This window comes from Pipra filicauda, unplaced genomic scaffold (assembly GCF_003945595.2).
Source record: "Pipra filicauda isolate LSUMZ 115617 unplaced genomic scaffold, ASM394559v2 scaffold165_size2600900_pilon, whole genome shotgun sequence".
Taxonomy (NCBI): domain Eukaryota; kingdom Metazoa; phylum Chordata; class Aves; order Passeriformes; family Pipridae; genus Pipra; species Pipra filicauda.
The window spans coordinates 679,992-703,714 of record NW_024104162.1 but is presented as its reverse complement, the minus strand read 5'-3'; the positions used below and the strand labels follow the sequence as shown (position 1 = coordinate 703,714).

General features: G+C 44.4%; 1 protein-coding gene across 31 annotated transcripts in view; it reads right to left on the bottom strand.

Annotated features, from left to right (window-relative positions):
- Positions 1-4,704: 4,704 nt before the first annotated feature.
- LOC113991872 (sarcolemma associated protein) overlaps positions 4,705-23,723 on the bottom strand; it is a 98,694-nt gene continuing 79,675 nt past the window's right edge. For 30 of the 31 annotated variants that reach the window (XM_027728649.2, XM_039379366.1, XM_039379357.1 and 27 more), the window contains one exon: positions 16,983-23,398. In XM_027728649.2, the coding sequence (XP_027584450.2) occupies positions 23,309-23,398 (90 nt within the window). In that variant the 3' untranslated portion in view covers positions 16,983-23,308. Of the gene's footprint in view, positions 11,373-16,982; positions 23,399-23,723 lie in introns of those variants that run through there. The other variant, XM_039379353.1, reaches the window with a different exon arrangement.

Below are 23,723 nucleotides of genomic sequence, written 5' to 3'. Positions count from 1 at the left end.
CAGCTCCAGCACTCAGACCAGCCTGGCCATAGCCCTTCCTGATGTCAGTTAAGCAGTTGCATTAAAGGTGACTTCTCAGCTGAAAACAGAGTGGTTGGGTTACCCCACGTGCATCTCCTGCGAGCAGAAGCCAGGGCTCCTATTTTTCACCTGTCCATGAGCCGGAGCCTGGTGGTCTGTGGATTTTTGTGGGGGCAGTTCAAGGAGGTGCACTCCCTGCTGATTTGGACCCCGCCCAGGATACAATGGGTCCAAGCACATTATACATCCCTTTTACTTAAGGATACTTGCTGTTGAAGGCATTTTCTGGCAGGAATGGGAACTCCTGAGGGCTGTTCCCTGTACAGAGACAGGCAGTGAGGAGGGGATCTGCTGGCATTCAGACTCTAAAGGTAGTCTGAGATTTCCACATCATCTTAAAAAAAGGGTAAAAAATATAAATGATAAGAACTATATCTGAGCAAATAGCCTTAATAGATGTTTCCTAATTCCTTAAGCTGCCTCCTATGTTTATAAATGAAAGAGAAACATCCAGAGGTTCCAAGTATGAGGTTTCATTTCTTTGTTAATCAGAAATGCCCTAAATACTTCTCAGTCTCTGTTTTCAGATGTTGCCTTCTCACAGAAATGACCATCTAAGGCATTAATCTTTTTTATTAAAAATACATCTTTTCATTTAAAAAAATACATTTGGTTTTCATTCTTATCACAGTCCTATGTTTTTCTTTTTTTGATATGGGTATAAGCATTTTTCTAAACTTAAAGAAACCCTTCTCAGAAGGGGGTGGAGATATGAAATATTTTTAAGATGTAGTTCTCTTTGATTTCCAAAGAATCTGATCAAGTGTTAGAAAGCTGCAGAAAATAATCCCAGTGAGAGGAATAACCAAGAGCCAGGTTATTCTTAAGCCTTCGAGACCCTTTCAAGTTGGTCTGAAAACCTCATTGTTAATCAAAATAATTGCGTGAGAACCAATCAGGAAATCCTGAAACATTCAGAACGAAAACTTGTCGTTACAAATTCACCATCATGGCTAAAAAACAGATTATCTCTGTCAAAAGCTGTGGGAAAGTTTGCTTTGTAGCAGTAGGGGCAGAAATAAATATTTGCCCAGTCTGTTTTGTTTATCCTAAAAACATATATACATGTGCAGAGTTTCAATTAAACACTATTTTCTTTTCCCCCCATGTGCACATCATTTGAACTGCCCATGTGAGGAGCTTTTAAAGCATCTCTCCCAGGAGTCAGGGAGGTGGCTCCAGGCCAGCACGTTACTCAGACCATTACACCATGGCAGGGCAGGTCGGATTGCTTTGAATTTTAAGCCTCATTTCTTCGGTCTCACCTCTGAGTCCATTTAAACACAGCTGACCCCTTGCTATAATTTAAAGCAGACGCACAAAGTGCCACTGAAAACATACCTGCAGATGTGTTGGTTTTGCTGGTAAACGCCGTGGCTTCCCAAGGCTGGGGCTCGCTGGGGAGCAGGTGCAGGGAGAAGGGGTTCATGTGTGGACAGGGTCCGTTTCACCAAGACAACAATTCCCCAAGTTACTGTATTTAAACCCTTTAAGAAATTGCATATTTTTTCAAGGAAGAGTGTTGCTGGGCATGTCTGAGCTGGTGGAAGAGCTTGACCCCATAAAGGGACGATAAGCAGAGACCTCCTCTGCAACTGGTGGCAGGGAACATCTCTGGCATTCAGTTAGGCCAAGATATCCATTCCATGTTGTCCCTCAAAACCCCAACTACTGCCCAGTGCTGTCAGTTCTTCTACCACGGATCCTATTCCCTGCTAAGAGGGTCTCTGGCCTCCAAGGGGGTCCTCCCCAGGGGTTCAGCATTTTCACCAATTCCAAGTCAAGTGACTGCTCAAGTTAGGGCCCAGCTTGCCTGGGGACATTGGGATAAAACAACAGTTCAAAGCACAGCTGTTTACTGCCCCACAGTCATGAGCCCCTCCAGTACTTAGCCCAGGAACCCTCTGTGCTCACACCACTTTTGCAGGGACACAGTCAGAGATACAGATGCAAAAGGTCTCTGGTCTGAGCTCTTTTGCAACAGCTGTTTGCAAAGTTAGTGGTGCACTTTGTTTTGAAAACTAGGTCCATACTTATAAACATGTCATTTAAAAATGCAGTTGTTAAAAAAAAAAGAAAACAAAAAGAAAAAAAATCCAGCCCAATGGTCAAACCCTCCTGATCCATTCCCCTGTGGCAACAGTGTTCAAACAGGTGAAGAGGGGAGAAAAACAAGGGCTGGGAAAAGAACGAATGGTCACCACACTTAAAAACACCTGCTGGAAGTGACTGCAAGAGAAAATACTTTGGAACATTTTGGAAAATACCTGAATGATGCCCATAACCCACTGCTGCTCCTGAGGGGGCTGGGGACCCCTGGGCACTTCACTCTGGGACCCCACCAGAGCGTCCACTGATCCCACCGGCATCACATGAAAGTGAAATAATCCTTTGTGACGCAGTAAGACAATTTCAAAGTCTCTTCTTGCCTGAAACAACTCACAGCTAAACAAAAGTACAGCTTATTTTGTCCAGATTTAGCAAGTCTTAGATCTTCATCATCTCAGGAGATCAGGGTCTTGATGCTTCTCCCACTTGAGTCATTGGGAATGCTGCCCCAGGCACCAGATGGCAACCAGATCTTATCCTACACGCTGCTCTGTCCAACTGACACCTTTTCATTTCCTAGCACCTATCACAGCAATAGATTTACCAGAGCTGAGACTGTTCCAAGCAGAGCAGTGGGAAAGACAACAGCCTTCTACAGCCGCACAAGCAGGTGATGATGCTCAGTCTCGATGGCTGCAGGTCCCTCCGAGCTCAACCCCCAGTCTGCTGCTAAACAAACCCTGTGCAGGGACCCTGCAGTCGAGGATGAGCTGGAGGGGACCCCTGGCCGGCTGGGGTCACCTGTTCCCAGCTCTCCAGCCCTGGACCCGAGGTTGGAGCTTCTCTTCCCTGGCCATGGGGCAGCACTGCAGGTGAGAGCTGTATTTCAGGAATGAAAAATTCCGGCATTTTGCCCCAGCTCTGCTTCTCTCCCTCCGGGCCTTCGCAGTGCAGTGAGGGGCTGGCTCTCCCCAGAGTGCTGTGTCTGGGACTGCATCTGAGTTTGCACATACTTCACGTGAGGAAGATGACTGGTTGGACACGATGCTCTGTTTCAGAGTAACATCATGGAACACACATCATGTGTGCATCCCCTTGCAGGACCATCACTTCTAGTGTCTCGAGGTTGCCCTGTGCAGGGCCAGGAGTTGGACTCAATGATCCTTGTGGGCCCCTTCCAGTACGGGACATTCCTTGATTCCATGACTAGGAGCACTTCCAGACACCCACCCCGTTGTGCTGCAGCACCTCACTGCCATCTCAAGCCACTGCTGCAGCTGGTGACCCATCAAAGCCAAAGGACAGCTCCAACTGGCTATTTATGCCTCCACATACTCAGATAGGGGTCTGCCCCAGCAGAATGGGCAGAGTGGGCACCTTCAGCTTCCCAGCCCTTGGAAGACATGGAAAGGAAGTCAAAGACAATTTAAGAGAGGAAAAGAAAACAATGGGCAGCTATGCTGGGAGGGAAAGAGGCCAAGCAGCAGGATTATAGATGAATAACATGTGCAGTGTAATTAATCTAGATTAGTTTTCATTTTATAGCATTAGCAGCCCGCAGTCGCAGCATGCGGTGATCTGGTCCCACGAGTTCCCAGCCTTTGCAGGGCTGGGCCGGATCGCTCGGCTCTGGGAGAGCTCCAGGCACAGCATCAGCGTGCAGGAAGCAGCGCTGGTGACTCACCGGCTGCATGTTTGCTTGGAGACTAATGAACTAATACCCGGCACTCTGGCCCTTTCCACGGCCCCTTCCATTAATCTTCGGGTTAAAAAGTGCAGCAGTTGCTCAAGAGGGAAATTCCCACAGAGCAGAAGGATTTGTGCTGGGAGCCCCCTGTGCTGACCTCCTTGGCAGCCCTCACAGAGCCGTGCTCAGGAGCCGCTGGGATTTATGGCTCTTCCTCCCGCCTGCACTGGGAGGGTGGCTGTCCCACAACAGTGATGGGGGTTCGGGCTGCAACTCCCGTCTCGGGGATGACATGCAGAAGCAGGGTCTGTCCCTGGTGCCAGGCAGCTCACAACGACATCTTTTTTCCCATAAAATATTCACCTTGGCATTTTTGGTCAGATTCCACTTTTTCAACAGCAAGTTGCCCATGCGAAGTGCTCTCAGCCCTCCTCACCGCCCTCCCAGCCTCCCTCCATCCAAACTCTGGAGATTCAGGGTTTCGCTTTCCCTGGATTACAAATTGCCACGTGCTGTCCCATTACAGGTACTACCCCTAAAGGGCCCTCGTAGCAGTTGTGCCTGGAGATGTAATGCAGCTTTTCCAGCCTCAAAAAACTGAAGCACAGTTGAAAATTGTTTCTGAAAATCCCTGAGACACAAGAGTCGCTCAGTGCCACAAACAGCAGGGGAGCCTGGGATCGTGGAGACAGGCTCTGCTGGTGAGTGATGTGCGACAGAACTTGATCTGTGCTTCCCTTTTCATCCGGGACAGTCTGTATTTAACATCGTATCGTCATGTGGAAAACTCCTAAATCATTCCAGGGATGGCAGAGACCTGCAACCACAGTCCTGGGGAACGGGACAAACAGTGCAATTGGGGACTGGGGGTCCAGTTACCACACAGCTACTTTACTCCATCCTTTGACTTTATTTTATATTTGTATTTCTTCAATGTAATAGAATACAACTTATTTTACATAATGTATACAAACTATATCACAGTGCTTTACAGAGCAAAGCATGAATTACATCGTGAAAACTGGGAGAAAAATGAAGAGGTCCTTTGCACTGCCAAAACCCCCTCTTTTCTCCCTATTCCAGGAGACCTCCCAGGACATCCTCAATTCTAGTGGGAAACTCCCACCTGGCTAATTACTGGCCCCAAGGTGAACATGACCCATCACCAATGCTTTCCCTGCTCTCCAGAGCAGGGGCAGGGCTGGTGTCTCACTGCCCCCACCCTTGTCTGCCTGAAGACTTGTCACATTTAACCCCCCTTGTTCTTATCTCTGTTTTCTCACAAACCAAGCAGCAGCTCTCTTTCTTTTGAGCAACATAATTACTCCCAAAATAATTACTGCAAACTCAGGGAAACCCCCCATTATTCTTTTCTCCAAGGATGAGCTATCTTTTGCAGAGCACAAGGGTGGCCTCAGATAAACCACTGGGTTTGGCAATGCCATCTGCTGCATTTATGGGAGCAGTAAATCCATCACAGCTCCACAGTAACAGAGCCGGGCGGGATGCAGACCTGTCTCCTCCAATAATCTCTTTGTAGCTGCTTTATGGACATAGCAAGGAAAAGCACTCACAGCCACCACTCATGATGTTATGGGATGCTTTAAGTGATATTACATTGATGGCTGCCAGGTCTCCAAGACCTAGGAATGGGAGTACCAACATGGGGAAAAGGAAGGCTTTGGAGGCTGGAAGGGAGTGGGATGGTGGACAGCAGGAGCTGGGGGTCACACACGCAACAGGGACAAGGCAAGGACAGACAGAGGGAGACTGCCCTTAGTGCCAAAATAAAAGTTTTCAGATGGATCCCCAAAGAGATCCTTGTAGGAATCCTGAACACAACACACACCTGTGAGGATACACGACCACACACAACAAAAGCAAGGTACTGGCCACGGCTCCCCCAGCGCCTGCACCACTGCAGATCATCCCAGAGTGAACAGGGCGCTGCTGTAACAAAGGCTTTTAATGAGTAATAAGACTAACAAACCACCCATTTTCCATTCTCTAACCTAATGGACTAAATGTATAAATTCCCAGCATCTGTACAACAACATCATGTCCAGAAACTTCTCCAAATGTGGAAAGATCAGGATCCCTTTCTGCAAGAGTAAAATGGAACACACCCATGGCAGAACTGATGACAATGGGCAGAGAAAGAGCAAAGGCAGACGTGTAGGAGTAAGTTTCCCTACAACACTTAAAATAGAAACACAGGTCAAATATACATTTGATGAGTAGGAAAAAAGTGCTTAGTGGACAAGAAACCAGCTTTTCTAACTTCAGAGTCTACTTCCTCTCGTAATCCCTTTCATTCCAGATCCACATCAATGAATCAGACTTTTGACTTAAAAACTTTGCAGCAGGAGAATTAGCCAAATGCTTGAATTAAATATTGCTTTACAAAAATCTATTTCCTTTTCTTTACAGCAAATTTTCCAACTGGGAAAAGAGCTTGAGGCCCACATGCTTTCTAAGTTCGGAGAACTACAAGTTTTCCTCTTTTACATCCCATCCCTTATAATCTGGAAAAGATACAGCCTTACACATCGAACTATTTTCCAGGAGAAACTCAGCAGGATATTTGCTTAACCAGGAGGAATTCTCTACATCTAAACCATCCTTGAATGATCTCTTCATTTCTGACCATGCATCCTGCAGTCCTTGAAACCACTTCAAGTGTGACGGGTCTCTGCTGGCCCTGGTGGCTGTTGTTTGGTGTTCCAGGACTTCCTCCTGACCAGGACCTGGTGCATCTGCTGTGGCTCTCCCGGGCCCAGCAGCCAAGGCACAAACCTACCTTGGCTTGACTGCAAAGTCAAGTGCTACTGTGAGGTCATTCCAGCAGCAAATATTAAATATGTCAGACCCTGCCCCATAACTGCACTTATCAAGAAAGTCCCAAAACAACCCGACCAAAAAACCCCCACATCCCTCTCAATTTTATAACATATTGATATTATACAGTTACAACCTCTGGAGCACAGCAGCTGTGGCTTGTTGAGTACACATGAATCAAGCCTGAGCAATGGCCTCACTAACAAAATAAAGGCATTGCCAGATCACATGGGCCACACGGGCAGAGACAGGGGAAACCACAACTTACAATGCTTTCAAAAAGTGACTAAGACTTAGGGGATAGGATCAGGCCCTGCCTGAATAATTTTACTTTTAATCAATGGAGGTAAACGAGCTTTTATCTCTACCGATAAAGTCTGGACACAATGCACGACTGATAACAATGGGAACTGTAATCTCAAACACTAAAACAACAGAGTGTTTATTAAATTAATACTGGCTGGTCCACGTGAAGCTTCTCTTCCAGAGAAGGATATAACTATGATCAAAAAGCTTTTAAAGTCTGAATAGGGCTTAGGTGACTAGGTTTAGGTACCATTTTCTTAGTCCTCAGTCATCACACTTGGCTCAGCTTTGAGCTGCAACCATTTCTCAGGCCATGGAAAGGAGGTTGTATCTTCCCCACAAGCAAGCAGGAGACCATCATGTTTAACTAACAATGGAAGCTTTGCCTGTGGAAAATATCCTAATTTAAGTTTCCATATTGGTGGCATAACTGGAATATCTAAGTAATCGTGTGAGTGTTTTCTTGGACTAGTTTTAAGATTACTGCATAAAAGGAAACACTTTGAAGTTCTGGCAAAAATGAGAACTGGTAACTGGTGGCTTTATATCCTGCTGGGCCTTTCAGGGGCCATAGGCATATATTTAGAGCAGCAATTAAGTCAAGCTTTCCTGTTGTTCCCAAGAAAAGCATTTCTTGAGAATCCTTCCTTAACAAGAGAGAAAAAGGAGGCAGCTCTCCCTATTTTGCTCCTGACTTGTAGAAGGATGCTCTGCAAGTGCACAAGGAGTACATGTGGCCCAGGGCCCACTCCCACAAAGACACAGATGCCAACAAACCTGGAAGCACTGTGGACTTGCAGTGAGCCCACTGCTGTGGGCTGCACACAAAAAGACATCTTCCTGCCTTCTCCATCACACTGGCACGCTCCTGCCTTGGGGAGATGTCCTGCACACCTCCTCCAGCGAGTTTCTCTGAACCTCTGCCTGGGGCTTTATGTTCTTGCAGGAACACAGGGCCATGGTAAAAGGCAAGGTCACAACACAGACCCTCCTAAACTCCCCTGCTGTTGAGGGCACTCTATCAACCAGCTTTTCCCGCACACAGGATCCATTCCTACCTGCCAGATGCTGCTGCCTCCATAAAGCAGTTAAGATGCATAAAGCAAACTTCATAGACAAGTTATTTTGGTGGGTAAACAAGTGCTAGTGGGCAAGACACCAAAAAAAGGGGAAAAAAATCAAGAGTCTAGCATGGCGCCAGTTAGCTTAGATTATTCTTTCTGCTTTACCCCCCTCGCTTTAACTGGATCAGTACTTTTTAAAGCAATCTTGAGCACATCTTACTAATGAAAACACTATTTAATTCTACTGCAGCAAAATAGATTGCATGGCAAAGCTTAATTTCCTAGGATCTCACGCTCGTGGCACACTGAAGTCACGCTGATTCCCGTTCTAGGTGTGCAATTGGAGATGTGTCAAGCTTTAAAGGACACTGAAGATCCTACTAAACAGCCCTTCTTCAGAAAGTGCTATTCATAGATATAAGGAGCACTGAAATAGTCTGGAAAAAAACAGACTGTATCCTAAGGCAGTGATGCTTCAAACATGTGCTGAAGCCCATAAAAATAAGTTAAAGGCTGTGTTGACAGACAGGATGAAGGAAAAATCTGTTTCTGGGATTAGTAGCTACAAAAGGTCTTCCAGATTCTGGAGTAATCACAGGATGAAATTTCCAGATGGTTCACCAGGATCTTAGTAAGACCAGGAGGAAACACACATCCCTGAAGTTACCAGGCACAGCAAATCCTCTAGATAGATGGTATCTCAAGGGTACTCCTGAGAATCATCACATGAAGGTGGCACCCAAATCTTCTCAAAAAAGGACCAGCCTCTCCAAATCTCCTCACCTTCCTGGAAGCGGGAGTAGTAAAAAATGCTTCTTTGTCAGCCAGGACAGCAACCCTTAGCCCTGGGCAGACCCAGACCAATGGAGGGGCACACTGAGGATCTGTTTGGGGCACAGCTGTAACCCTGGACCCAGTGAGGAGCTGGTGTATGTTTGTGAGATGCCCCAAACCATCTCACTTCCACTCTCACATCAGCTGGGCTCATCTGCTTTTATAAAGCTGCTGTTTTGAGATGAGGGTGAAGACACTCGATAAGCTCCAAACAAAGCATGAAGTGCCATCAGGGAGCTGCAAAGACAGAACACCTTCAGATGTGGTCCTTCTCAGGTTTTAGCGTGACACTCAGGCATTAGAGCAAGTGAAACCTGGCAGGAGCTATAAAAAGCAAGCTGGTGACCTCCTCCAAACCACCTTGGCAGCCCTGGAGCCCTTCACAGGGCCAGACCCTGGGCTGATGGGCTGGTCCAGGAGTGCTCCCCCACTCTGGCTGATAGCCTGGCAGGGCTGTGAACAGCAATGGGAAAAGGCAACAACTAGATGAGAGAAATCAGGAATCTGACCCAAAAGTTTGCTGAGCCAGCCCTGGTTGAAAGCCAAGGAGAAGTGGCAACAGCCACTTCACAAGGAAGGTTTGGGAAATGTTGTTCTGCCCCTGGAATAATGCAACATTTGTCTTCATTTAAAGAGGAAGCAATTCAGAGAGGACAGAAGGTAGACAGGCTGGAGGACACTGGGACATGGCACCCCCCCTTGTCCAGCAGTGCTGTAACACCAGCCTTTCCCATGGCACGAGGTCAGGTTTGAAACAAACTCACTGAAAACAACCACTAATGCTTGCTAAACACTTGTCCCTTTTTTTCAAACAAACAAACCAACCCAAACAACTTTCAGTCTCTGTTCCTGCCTGACAGCACAGACGAAGTTGCTTCCTGACAGCGAGGAGAGGCACAGAGACGTCCCTGCACCGAGGCAGGTGCTACGAAATGGGAAGTGTACATCTACTTTCCTCATGGCAAGTGACAGCAGGAGCAACTTTTTTCAGTAAATATGGCACACAAAATCCAGGTGAGGAGAAAACAGGGTTTTCTCTCTCCAGAGGCAGGTCGGTGTGTTGCTGCCAAGGTGCAGCTGGCAAAGAGGTGGGGCCTGCCAGTTCGTGGCTTTCCCCTTTGGAGCGAGTGATTTCCCATTCAGGTACCAAAGAGATGCAAGAACCCAGCCAGGCCAGTGCTCTTGGCTGCTCACAGGATGTCTTTAAAGGCTGAATGACAAGCTGTAGAGCAGATGTTCACCCTTGGCAGCAACTCAGCCATACTGCAAGTGTAGCATTTTGCTTTCTCAGCTCGGGCCAGAAAGGCTGCACAATCCCTCCATGCCGTGTGATGGAGAAGAGACTGAACCTGACTGGGGGGATACTTTCTAACAGACATCAGCAAACTCCTCTGGTAGGAAACCGAGCGCTTTACTGGCAGTTCATCAGTGCCCTGAACATCCCCACTCTGGGTGACTAACACTGAATCCCAGAAACCGTCACCACACGGGTCAGGTATTGTTTCCAAAAGGCTTTTGGAGGAGTGCAAAAGCAGATTTCTGGAGGAAGCTGGAAGAGGACAAAAGAGCTGCCTGTGCTGCTCCTCGCATTCCCCAGCAGGCTGCAAGCACCAATTTTCACACAGTTCAAAAGAAAAAGAAAAAAAAAAGTGAATAATTTTTGCTAATAAATTACAGTTTGAAATGGAGTAAAGATCACAGAGCTGACGTGACTCAGGATATAGTGTCTTTCTTAAATACACACTTGAAGATGAAACACAAATGTCTCATAGGGACACTTCCTAAAAGTTGCTCTCCCATAACTGTTTAAGGTTCCCGTTCTGCCATAAAAGATGATGTCACTGTTTATATAAATAAAGGCAATGGTGCTCAGCTCAAATCTGGGAAACCAGTCCCTTTCCTCTAAAAGCTTAGTAACCACATTAACTTTCTTACTAGGCTGGGGAGTGTAAGAACTGGCCAGGGTATAAATAGAAACATAGACAAAAAAAAGGTGCAAAACTGACCCAAAACACATACTTGACACAGATTTCTTTTGTTCTCGGAAGACTTGCTAAATTAAAAGTGATTCAGCTCTCATTGCTCTCACTCTGTCCATATTAGGGAGATTAAACTCCTGCACAGGAGAGCTGCAACTGAAAAATACTGCCATTACACTGAGCACAAATAGCTTTTTCTTGAACACCGAGCATGCATGTGGCCTCCCCTCTCCCCCCAGCTTACATTTTATGAGATTTTGGACAGTCAGAGAAAACTCTCCTTCCATATGTTCAGGATGTTAAGATTTCAACCTCCTTGCAGCAGGAAAATAAAGTCATCTTCTTTGTAAAGCCACAGCACTGAGCACACACACAGCACCGAAACAGTAACGCATGAACTGAGCTCTGCCATGGCGGAAAACTGCAGGGATCCCGGAGCAGGTCTTGTTCCTGTCATGTCTGCAGATGCTCTGTTAAGGACTCCAGGGACATAGAGCAATTACTAGGGTTTGTTTCTGCTTTCCAGGAGCAGTTCTGTTTAGGAGAGAATAGAAAGGGATTATTTTTACCTTGCAGTTTGGATTTAAAGGGTGTGAACCGAATGTTTCTTCCCACAGAGAGACACCGTGTAACAAGTACTGCAATGCTCTGTAACAGGCAGGGTTCCTTCTCAGCAGCGTCTGAAACCCCAAGGGCTAAGGAGGGTGACAGGCAGGGCCCAATTAGCAGCACAGGAGTAGGGATGGCTGCTTTCAGGCCACACACTGAGTCCAAAGGTTTTTTCCCTTTTGTTTTGGGGGGGCTTTGTTGGTTTGTGGGTTTTTTTGCTTTGAGTCTAGAAAGTTGACATCTGCTTCTGGTAAAATTAACGATTTATTTAACAGTAAATGTAGATTAAAACAGTACTGTGAACTGCATTGTCTGGATCTGCGGGACTGTAGGAAGTATTGATGAAGCATTTTCCACTGGCATGTGTTTAGAGAACAAAACATTTAAGTGAAGATAATTTTTTCCATATATATTATGTACATTATTATATACAAGTGAGAATTAGACAAAACAAAACTAGAACAAAGATTCTTTTAAGTTTTAAAAGGATCTTTGTCTCTCGTAGCCACAGGGATGGCCTAAGCCAAGCTCCACGGATGAGGCAATGAATGAGGCGACAGATGCACCAAAGGCATCTCACTCGTAAGACACAGTTTAGCCAAGGCAATACTCAGACCACGGAGGACGTGCTGGCACCAACGTCATTCCTGCTCCAGCAGACAAGGTCCCCAGATCTTACCTTCCCCTGGTGCAGTCAGGGACAGCTCCACCCTCCACTGTGCCCTACAACAAGTCCTGGCCCCGGGACCAGCAGGGCTGCTGTCAGCAGGGGCTGTGCCCACCCTGCAGGGGCACTGTGCCTTCACGGCAGCACGTGCAGCTGCATTCTGCAAGGTGATCTCCACCAAACCTCATCCCACAACGTTTCCTGCAGCCATGACTGCCAAGACCAAAGACTTTGCTTCCTGGAGACCTCAGTGACTAGAAGGGTGTCTCCAGTTAAAACCCTCTGGACGTGACTGGCAGCTACTTTACTGTTCACCTGCCCAAGGCTGCAAGCACAGCTCCAAGTCACCTCCCCTTTGTGAAAAGCAGGAGAAATCTTCTGCACTCAGGGACAGGGAAGTCCACAGACCTGGCTCTCATGTGGCAGTGGAAAATGCTGGCCCCACAAAGGTGAGAGGAAGCCTCTGGTCACAGCAGACCCACAGGTCAATGCCAGGAAGGGGATAAGAATGGAGCAGGCTTCCCATGAGGTTCAGGCATAGGGAAGGAAGGCAGATACTGTCTCTGAGGTCCTTCCCTTGCACAATGTGTTAAACATTAAACAGCACCTTCTATCTCACTGCACTCCAGGTCAGGCAGGGCAGCTCAGGAGCTGGGGACTCTCCACCACCACGCTGGCTCAGGGAGGCAGGCAGCAGACAGGAACAGAGGATGGGGATGATCCCTCAAGGCAGGAAAGGTATTTTTCTCCTCTGAGGTAAAACCCAGGAACGCCCCCATCCTTCCCAAAACTACTTTGCCCTTCCCTTTCTGATGCCCCCCCACCCTGTTCTTCTCCTTTGCATTGTGTGGGAACTTTCCCCAAAACATGCTGTTTTCCCCTCATTTCCTTCCTCTCAAGACACCTGGAACTTCCTCCTGCAGGCTCCTGCCACCCCTCACAGTGACACAGGCCAGGTCATGCTTCCCAGGCCACCAGCTTATTGTCCATGAAACCAAACCAAACAAACATGCAGCACGGGGCTGCTGGAGCAACACACTCAGAGCCAGTGCAGCTACAACGGCTTTTATGTACTGAAGATGACAAGTAATTTACTTCAGCAAAAACAGCAAAAACATATTTGAGGAAAAACAGAAGCAGCAACTACCAGCAAGGACTTCCTCCTGAAGGCTGCAGGGGAAGTATTTTGCATCACAAAATATGTTTTGAAATGTATTTGAAATTTGTGATTTGACATCTCAAGCTGTTAGTAAAAGCTCCTTGCTTAAAAGAGTAACTTTTGCATGCATTAAGCAATGCAGCATAGAAACAAAAGAAAAAACCCTTTCTGGCTTAAATGCCAATTTAAAAGTTATTGGGAGGCAGCTAGTATATTTGGGGAAGGTTTTTGAACACTCTTTTGCAAACTAAGATGCCTCAGCAGAGATCTGTGCACACAGCACATGCCACATCTCAACTCCAACTTTATCCTTCTAACACACTGGACTTTAAAAGCTTGAAATAGCTTTATCTGAACCTCTATGCCATTAAAACTGTATTCAGAAGCACAAAGCTTCATCCTGCTATAACAGAATGTAGAGATAAGTGGAGTTTCATGCAAAGCTCTGCTGCACTCGCTTGTTTCTGCTATAGTGTTCACCTGACTCCAGAAGCCACAGGAACACAGCTTCACTCACTGAATGTGTGCTGGTAAAACAGAAGTTGCATAAATACACTTGATCACAGAATCATTGAACAGTTTGGGTTGGATGGGACCTTAAAGATCATCTCATTTCAACCCTCCTGCCATGGGCAGGGACACCTTCCATTAGACCAGGTTGCTCAAAGCCCCCATCCAGGCTGGCCTCGAACACTTCCAGGGATGGGGCAGCCACAGCTTCCCTGGGCAACCTGTGCCAGTACCTTCACAGTGAAGAATTTCTTCCCAATATCCAATCTAACCCCACCCATTAGCATAAATGCTGGACTCCAGCTGAAAGCAAAGAAGGCAGGCCACAGTACACTGAGATGCAAGAACCAGAGGCTGCTTTTCACCGACGGGCGTTCACAGCCCCCCCTCGTGGGTACTGCCAACTACCGGGCTCAGCTCTCCCACTCCGGACACTGGAGCAGGTATGACCACAGTTAATGAAATCAACCCTACAACCCACTTCCCCAAACGCACCAGAATCCACATCACAGCAAATATCTCAGCCTATGACTGCAGAGAAAACCACAGGAGTCTCAGCTGGAGGGAAGCAAGGCCATTGTACGTGTGTGCCTGGGTCTGCAGCCAGCGGCCTCTCAACAGCGGGGCAGCAACAGCCACCAGCAGAGGAAAGAGGTCCACTTGACTCCAGCACCTGCAGTGCTGAGCTTGAGCTGCTTTTGAACAGGTAAGCTACACCTACATTTGGACAGCCACAGACTTCTGAAGGACTGGCTTTCCCTTTCTCACATTTCAAGGATTTTTTTTTTTTATGGCTTTTCAGCTCCCATTCATCAGAAGCAGGAAGAGTGAGGTGGTGGTGTCCCTAACCAGCATTAACAGGATGTGACTCTGCCCTGAGTCATCATCCTCTTTCTCCTCAATTGGAGATGTCTGCTCACACCTGGATCACAGACACCTATTAACAGACTGCTTCCCCAGCTTGCTCTTCAGAGGCTGCAGGAAGCAATCTTCATATCACACAGTTACAACTCTGTATTTTCAGACTATCTTCACAACCAGAAGGACCAAAGGACTCCAATATGTGCTCAAAATCTAAAGAATAATACAGCAGTTTCCTGATGAAGTATCTGAGCCAGCAGAATCTCAGTGAGGCCCTACTTACAGTCCAAGAAATTAAAATGTTAACCCACACAGCTGCAGGATATTACTGAATACCCAATTACTGTTCTTTATTTTAGAATAAAAAAAACTTACCATGTTTTAATAATCTCCAGTGAAATGTATTTTATGGGAACTGGAAACAATTCACATTAAATGAACCGAATGAACACACCACTGTTACATGAGTCCACGTGCACAGGAGCAGAACTGAGGCACCTGAGCTGAGAATGATCTCTGCCAGTGCAGAGGTCTCATCTTCCATCTTGATAAACTTTACATCAAAGGCTTCCCTGATACATTTCCCTGCCCATCTAAGGACAGACATTCAGTAGCAGGGACATCCTGCAGACCCACATTCCGAGCAGATGCAACATCCTACACATCTGATAAAGCAATTCAGTTCTCACCAAAGAAACATCCCAGAAGTGCTCATTCTGATGGCATTATTCCAGTATTTGTTTTTTAATTACCAGGAGAAACATTAGCTTGGGGCAAATAATTTTTTACCACTCTCTCTAGATTTGAAATGAGAAACACCATGTAACACATTAAAGATTTTTTTGCTGTTTATCTACTAAGTCTCCTCCTGAACAGGGGTGTGGATGTGCTAAGGAACACCCTCACTCGCTGCAAAAGCAGCCTTCATGTGAAGTAATAATAAGGGAGACTGTTAATAATTTATTATTGGCTGGGACACAATTAGGGAATATATAAACATGGTACTACCCTGAAGGTGCACCATGGCAGCAACCTTAAATTTACTGATTAAACAAATGGTGAGAGTCCTTTAAATCTCGAAGGACTGAAAACTAAGGAAGAATTACAGTTCAGAGAAGTCTGCAGGGGAAGGGCATACTATTGCTGCAACATGTAGCACAGACACACCAACACCTGGCTAGCCCGAGGGTGTAAGTGCAATTAAAAATGACTGAAGTTGCTGCAGGCTACATCTTCAGTTACGTGCCATTGCAATAATTACAAAGTGGAAAAAAAAGCGCAATAAATGTGTCTCACAATGCCCAGCTACAGCTGGATCACAGCCAGGTTCTGCAACAGAAAAGCTGCCACTCAGCTGTGGCTGCTACACATACAACAAAAACACCACCTCGAGTATCACACCTAATGAGCCTGTAATCCTCATACTGAACCTTTACAAAGGCACAAACCTTATCACCCTTTTTCACCTTTAGGCTACTCAGATATAAATCACTCGGTGTCTAAGGAAGAGCGCTCTGCACTGCTATTTGGAAGACCAGAAGTCAAGACAAAGTTACTGACACATGTAAGGTGTTACCAACAGCACCCCGTGAAGAGTAGCACACGTATTTAACATTTTTTTAGGCTGTTTTCCCCCACCCTTCAAAACTCCCAAACATCTACTGCATCTGGGAGAATGTTTTCACGTTAACTCCGACTTAAACTTTTAAACAGAGAAATAGCAGAGACAAGTTACGTAGGGTCTTACAGCAGGACTTACCACAGTCTGGAGTGCAACCATGTGCACTTAAACTGCACCCTGAGGTGGATCCAAACCACAGAGCAAACAGGGAGGAGACTTCCCTTCCTCAAACTCGCTGAAAACTATGTAAGTGACTCAGTAAATGTCCTTCTGAGTCAGCACTGACACAGAGCCCCAGAATTCCATCTGGTTTACAGTACAGATAAAAGACCGTAGGATTGTTGGTTTTCTTAAAGGATGATCCGTGAATGATACCCGGAGGGTGTCTGGTCACTAAACCCCGCTTAACTCTTGCACAAACCAAGGCTGAGCTCCTGCCCCCTGATCCAGCCCTCCTCTTCCTGGGTTCACACCCAGACCTGTCGCAGCCCGGCTTTACCACGTCACACAGAGCAGGGAAGGTCATGTGGCTGCAAATCCCATTCGTACAAAAAAAGCAGATAAATAGATTCCAATTTTAAAATAAGTTTTAATCGGTTCATTAATTAGTAACTTGTCTTCTACCGCAATAAAGCAGAGTGTAGCAGGTTCAGAAGTTGTGGAGTGCTGAAATTTGGAGTTAGGCTGAATGAAAGACTATGTACAATACACATCAGCTTTCTGTTGTGTTGTAAATTTATTCTCATATTTTTTACCATTTATTCATCCCAAAAAGACATATTGCATATTTGGAACATTTTTAAAGTAAGAGCCACTGTATTATTCAAGACAAGAAGTAGTTTTGTCACATCAAAACTGATGACATACTCAATAAAATTATTTTCCAGAGCAAGAACTCCTTACAAGAAATATAAATAGAATATAAACTTCATAAATGATCTAGCATGAAAAGATTAAAATAGTAAATCCATTTCATACTGAAGGCAGTACCTTACCACTCATAGTGTGTGTGTGTGGTGTTTCCAAAAAAAAAAAACCAAACCATCATTTCCCAACAGAGGGTACTGAAACAAATATGGGCAAGTTCTGGTTAAGTTTATTCCAATAGAACAGAATGAATTGACCTCTTCAACCTTTAGTCTGAAGCTACTGAACTAATACGATCAGGTAATATAAAGTTACTTTTAGTTTAACCCAGGCTTTGGATTTGTTCATCAGACACGATGAAGAGATGACATGCTTGGAAGCACATTTGCATTTTCAGTGTGTCACCTGACACAGTAACAAGAATTCCACCTCCCTACCAACACCTCCCTCCGACAGCTGAGAATTATTTCACCCAGAATCTCGGTCCCATCCCCACTCCCACGGCTGCCAAACGCCGGCGATCACGATCCGTTCTGCCGCATGCAAGCGCAACCCCAGAACAGCCACGTCCGCACATGCACATCCCTCGGAGTGTCACAGCTGCCAACAGCCAGCACTGGGAATGACGCTGGGCCAGGCCCGGCACAGCGACAAATTCAGGGAACGATTTCGGATTTGCGATGCCTTGCGGAGGGAAGTGGCACTAACGGGCAAACAACACAATGGGGCTGAGGGGAGAGAGCAAAATATCCCATCTTGGGAAAAGGACTGGCTTTGCTCCACCCTAAGATCTAAGCAAATCAGAGCAATCCATGGGAAGCAGTCAGCACAAAATTCAAGAATGTAGAATAATTCGGGCCTGTCGAAGCATTTTAAAAATAAAATTCCACTTTTCTAAGTTTACTAAAAAAAAAAAAGAGTTTATTGGTGTTGTTAAAGCAAGGCTTCTGTAAATCATGACATTCCAATAAAAGTGATCACTACACTACTATCACTGTAACTAACAATGCAGATTACAGAACAGCTGACAGATTGCAAAAACTAAGTGAAGGAATTATTCTATGAATGTTTTCCCTACTGTGCTTCAGGGACCTGGTTTTGGCTCACTACTGTTCAACAGTGTACGATCAATAGTCTAGAAGAGCTTCAGCAATCACCCCTGTAAAAACCTGAAGGGAAAAAAAAACCCTCTCAAGTGCTGAACAGTCATGGGAACACGTTGCTGCCTTGGAATGCTGCCTACAGTGATTTTTACCAAACAATATTGCGAGAAATACACTGATTTGATTCACAAGATGAAAATCCAGATGCTAGAAGTCTGTGAATCCCAAAATAAGCTCTGGTAGACACTCAACAGGGAATACCAGAACAGGCAGGATATAAAGCTTATTGTCTATTTATATGATGTCAGTAAGGTAATTACTGTAAGGACAAGTTCTGTTCTGGTATCTAGTCTTCAAAAACAGAACATTCAGAAAATTACATATTGTTTAAAAAGCTGACAACAAAAACTAGAGGGATGAAGAAATAAAAATTAAGAAATTCAATCCATTCATATAAAGTAAGATTGGAAGGTATGATCATGGCATGTCAAATCCCTAGATCAGGATGACATTTGCAGCAGAATATCCTCCAAAGAATATCCTCAGAGATATACTGAAGTCCAATTTTGGGGATACAAAGCAAGATGAACCCAAACACAAGGTTGGGTTTTGTTTTAGGGTTTTTTTGAGGGGACAGTAGTTGCTCACATAACTTACCTACAGAGGAGAGTGATCCTTTTTCTTAAGTCCTTAAAGCAAGAATTTTTTTTTTCTAACATATGCTTAACTTCTTGACACTCTGCTGCTGATGTTGAAAGCAGTGAAGTTTTATGATTGCAACATCCAGAAAAGTGATGGGTTCCCTTACCTTTCCAAATGGGAACTTGATCCTCTAATGGCCCTTAACACCAAAACCTGGGTTTCAATGGCTGAGTCACCTCCTCCTGCTGGGAGCCTTTAGTCAGATACTGGTAGCAACCAGTTTTTAAAACAGTAGTGGGTGCAACCCTCTCTTCCAAGCAGAAGAACTTGGCTCTGTGGGCAAACCTCTGCTCACTTTCAGTAAATGGATACAAACTAAAATCTCAGGAAGGCCAAATAACCCCATACTGCAGCCCAATTCCCCACCAGAGGAGAAAGAAGAATTCTGTGTCCATAAGCATGTGCAAAGAGGGACTGGGATAAGGAAATCAGCTGGATCTGGGGAACTCGATGCAGCTGTTTGCTGGAAGCAATCACCCTTCAAACAGAGGCATACGCAAGAGAGAAGGAAAGAATATGGCTTGTAATTCTTTTATATGATCCATTGCTATTAAAAATGGAGACTCAAAGTCTTGAGACAGTTGCTAATGAAACACTAATGGTGGATGAACAGCCTGAGGGGAGGTGAAACCCAGCCAGCCCCAGTTGCAGAGCCAGTGCAAAAGACAGTGGCTTCCTAAAAGCCATTGTGGTGACCTGGTGTTTTAAAGCACTCAGATGCTGCTGGTGGAATGAATTCGGCAGTGGTTTTGTCATGGAGAAGATTCAAGCTGAAGAAATTATTCTTGCAAGTGGTAGAACCCTATGGATTAAGGCAGGAGACATTCAAAATCTTACGTAAAGCACACTGAAATTCTGGAACAGGTAATATACTTTAGAAAAATAACTTAGGAATATACTCCAAAAATACATGCACAGGTGATTACCTTTGCTTCAACCATCAGTCATTTGATACTAAGTCTCGCTGTTTTATGAGAACACTTGGCAATATACTGTGCAGGCTCCCAATTCTCCATTTAGCACCAAAAAATCCAGAGATTCTGCAAGAAGGATGAGGCTAAGACTCTGGAAGAATGTGTTTAATTCAGCTACAAGGAACAGGAAAAACCACACTATATTTTCTTTTTTTACATACTATATATTTTTAAATAAAAGGCCTGCTATTGTAGTCCCTGTGTAGGTAGAATTCTTTTAGAATTTAAAAAAGGTGCCTCAGTCAGGACACCAGGACAAACCTGAAGAAGTGTTCAGATATTCTATTACAGTAAATCTTCCAAATTGAATTAGCAACTGATAAAACAACTCTCTAACTTTTCTAGTATGAGGAACCTTTTTAAAACCTCAAACTTCAGTGCAAGCTCAGAGCACTTGTTTTACAAGTAGAGCATCTTACACCTGTGAAAAGTTGCTCATTACAGTAACTCCAGGGCTTAGCTAATCAAGCCTCACAGAAGAAAGAACCTAAATTTGAATGTAAAAGAACACACATATTTACCATTTAAAAAAAGCAACGAAAAAACAGAAAGAATTGTGCAAGGAGTGCTTGCAAAATAACTCCACTTGCTGTTTTAGTATCAAAGCACTGAAGAAGAGCAGCTTCCCAGTTACCCAACCCTTCTCCAGGGATTTTCACAACATAAGAGTGAACTGTGCATTTTAGCTCATTCCTCATCATTTTGAACATGCAATTGTCAAGAACTCCTGGGAAAGGCACTGTATTAGGGAACCACAGGTATATTTGTAAGCATAAACCCCCATGCAATGTGTACTATGTGTATATAAATATGCACACATGCACAGAATGAGATTAGAAATATTTCTGCCTTAATACAACCACGCTGGGTCTCAAGCTGCAGCTCTCTGATGCTCTAAAGATTTCTGAAAACTCAACATTAGTCTTCAATACATGAACAAACTTGTGTCCCAGGCAGCATTGCTGCAGTTCAGGTCCCTCCCAGCTGTTCCCAGGGAACTTGGCACCTTCCCTGCTGCCAGGCAGGAGGGACCCCTGCTCCACCAGGCTCCACTCCACCTCCTCACACCATGTCTACATGCAGGGTGGAGAGAAGAGAATCCACTGAAAAAGAAACAGTAGCTGAAAGAGGGACAAACAGAGAGTTTGAGATGCTGAATAAGTGAGGAGGCAGCATCAGGTCCCTTCCCCCAGCAGGGCTTTTTTCCTCTATTACCCAGGACCTGCAGCCACTGCTCCTCCCATCTCACCACCCTGCCACAGGCACAGCCACCCTTCAGCTCTGAACACCTTTTTCCTCCCCCATGGAAATATGCTCCTAAGCCTTCCACGGCTCTCTCCTACCCCATGTCTTTCTGAAAACCACAAACAGGAGAGGGATCAGCCAGACAAAAACTTAAAACCAGTGCAAATGTGAAATACAAAGTAAAAAAAAAAAAAAAGTCTTTTGCTTCTACTGGACATGCTGCAGACATTGTGCCTATAACTGTGGCAGTATCTAGTGCAAAAGAAACTTAGCATGAATCTCTTGTTTTCAAATGACATTCAACTCAAACATGCATAGGGAGAGTAAAGTTATTTTATTAAATCATGCACATCACGTGTGTTAGTGCAAATAGTTTAATCTGTACTCCAGAAATTCTATTGTATTTTTATATCTTTACAAAATAGATTTAAAACAATTATTTACTTTAAAAAATGTAATTCTGAAGTTAAGCATTTCAGAACAATATTTGCAATAACCTATATACAAGAGGTACTAAGTACCACTGGCATACGAGTGTTCTGTGGTTGGGTGGCTTCCTGCAACTGAAAAGGATGAAATGAATGAACTAAATGACAATATTTATTTTCTACAAGTCACTTGTGGACTACTTTTTCCAACTAATAATCCTCCCATTAGCAAATCCCATGTAACTTAAGATAGAACCTTTAATTAAAGGACAATGACCCTTAAAACCTCACAAAGTAAATTATATGCTAAATTTCTATTTAATTATTTAAACTATCTGTCGATTGCCATAACATCCTTTAAAGCCAATTGAATTGCTGAGATTACCTCCCTATTTTGAAGTTTCCTTTTACTTTACCATTCTTTAGCATATTATTTAAGTCTTTAATAAACTTTTTTGACAGAACTGTTGAGCTGAACAAGACAACTACAGTCTACATTTAATTCAGCACTAACTACAGTGATTCCCACCAAAAGTCAGCAAATAGCAATAGTTATAGTACTTAGATAAGGAAAATCAACTTTGTAATGGGGACCACTGCATCATACTTACAGCCATGTGATGAGGATGCACAAAATTTTACTACCAAATTAAAATCATCTTCACCTGACAATACTTCAGCAGGCATATGATTCCAATTTCGTAGTATTTTATGTATCTTAGATGTTTTCAGCTAATCACAGACATACTGTAGCAGTTCTCTTAATAAAGTTACGTCAACAAAAGCTTATCTAAAGAGCTTCTCCAGCTCAAGTCAGAGAGTATCAAATGACTGAAAAAATAAACTGATACGTGTGATATGTGAGAAGGTATTCATACTTTTAAAGAACGTATCTCTTTAAATATATGAAATTTAATAAATTACATTCAAACTAAAGTTAACGTAAGTTGAATCACTGCACTATGTCCATCAAATGACCAAGTACTTGCTCCCAGAAACACCTCAGTTCACTCAAGAACACACACATGCTACACTCGCACTCGCGCACACTAAATACTTTAGGCTGGTCTTCACCATCAATATCTCTATCTCTTTAAGGCTGGACATGAATTGTGTTTATTCCCCAAACCCATTAATAAAGCAATCCTTATCAAAGAAAAATATGCTTCCTTCGAAAGGCGTGGTAAGAGAAGTTTTCTTAAAGTCTTGTTCCCAACAGCTCAGTGACTAACAGCAAGGAAATGATATACTAGTTAAAAAAAAATAGATCATACTGAAAGGCACTGAGCACACTGCATCTGTTTCCCAAGTATCTGCAAAGTTACTTGGCTTGGATGTCCAAATCAGAAATGTATTTTCCTCTTATTTCTGGCAATCAGATTCTAAAGTCAGTGTCCACAACCCTAGCCATTATAAATAATTTGGTACCAAGAAGCCTACTTTAGGCCACCATTATAGTATTCAGAACCCCAACATACTAATTTAAAACTTGCATGAAGTTGTAAGCAAAAATATTGCTCACAGTATGATGAATCACAATTTTATTCCCTCTTTATAGACAGATACATTTTATACAGTTTAAAGCAAATGACCCTACTGCTGTTCTCACGCAGAGCTGTGCTGTATTAAGAGGTAAAAAGGAAGAGAATTAATCTGTTTTCCCTCAGTATATGAATGTTGCCAGCTTCTAAAGGGAGGACGGTGTATGGATTCAACAACAGTTCTCATGGAGAAGCTCTGGTTAGGCCTGGGTACAGCACCACGGCTGTTACAGCAACCAAAGCTGCCATCACAGGCATCCAAGGCCATTGTCTCTGTGTGGAGAGAAAAAAGAAATCAATATCATATCTGTTCTAGTTCATACTGATCAGTTTACCTCGTGGTTCCTGAAAGTCTTGAGTACCTGTCGATAGGCATCACTACAATGTTACCCACGAGCCCTGCTGCAGGCTAGTCCTGACTTGGAGCATCACAGCAAACCGTGTTCTCTAGCACAGGGAACTCCACAACTCTTCAGGACTGAGGATCAGCAGGAGAACGTTTGGCAGCTCCGAATTCCCAGGTTCCTTAGTGTAGGCACCTCAGAAATCTGCTCTTAAACATGCGAGAGCTTGAGGTGTTTGAAACATGGTTTGTGCC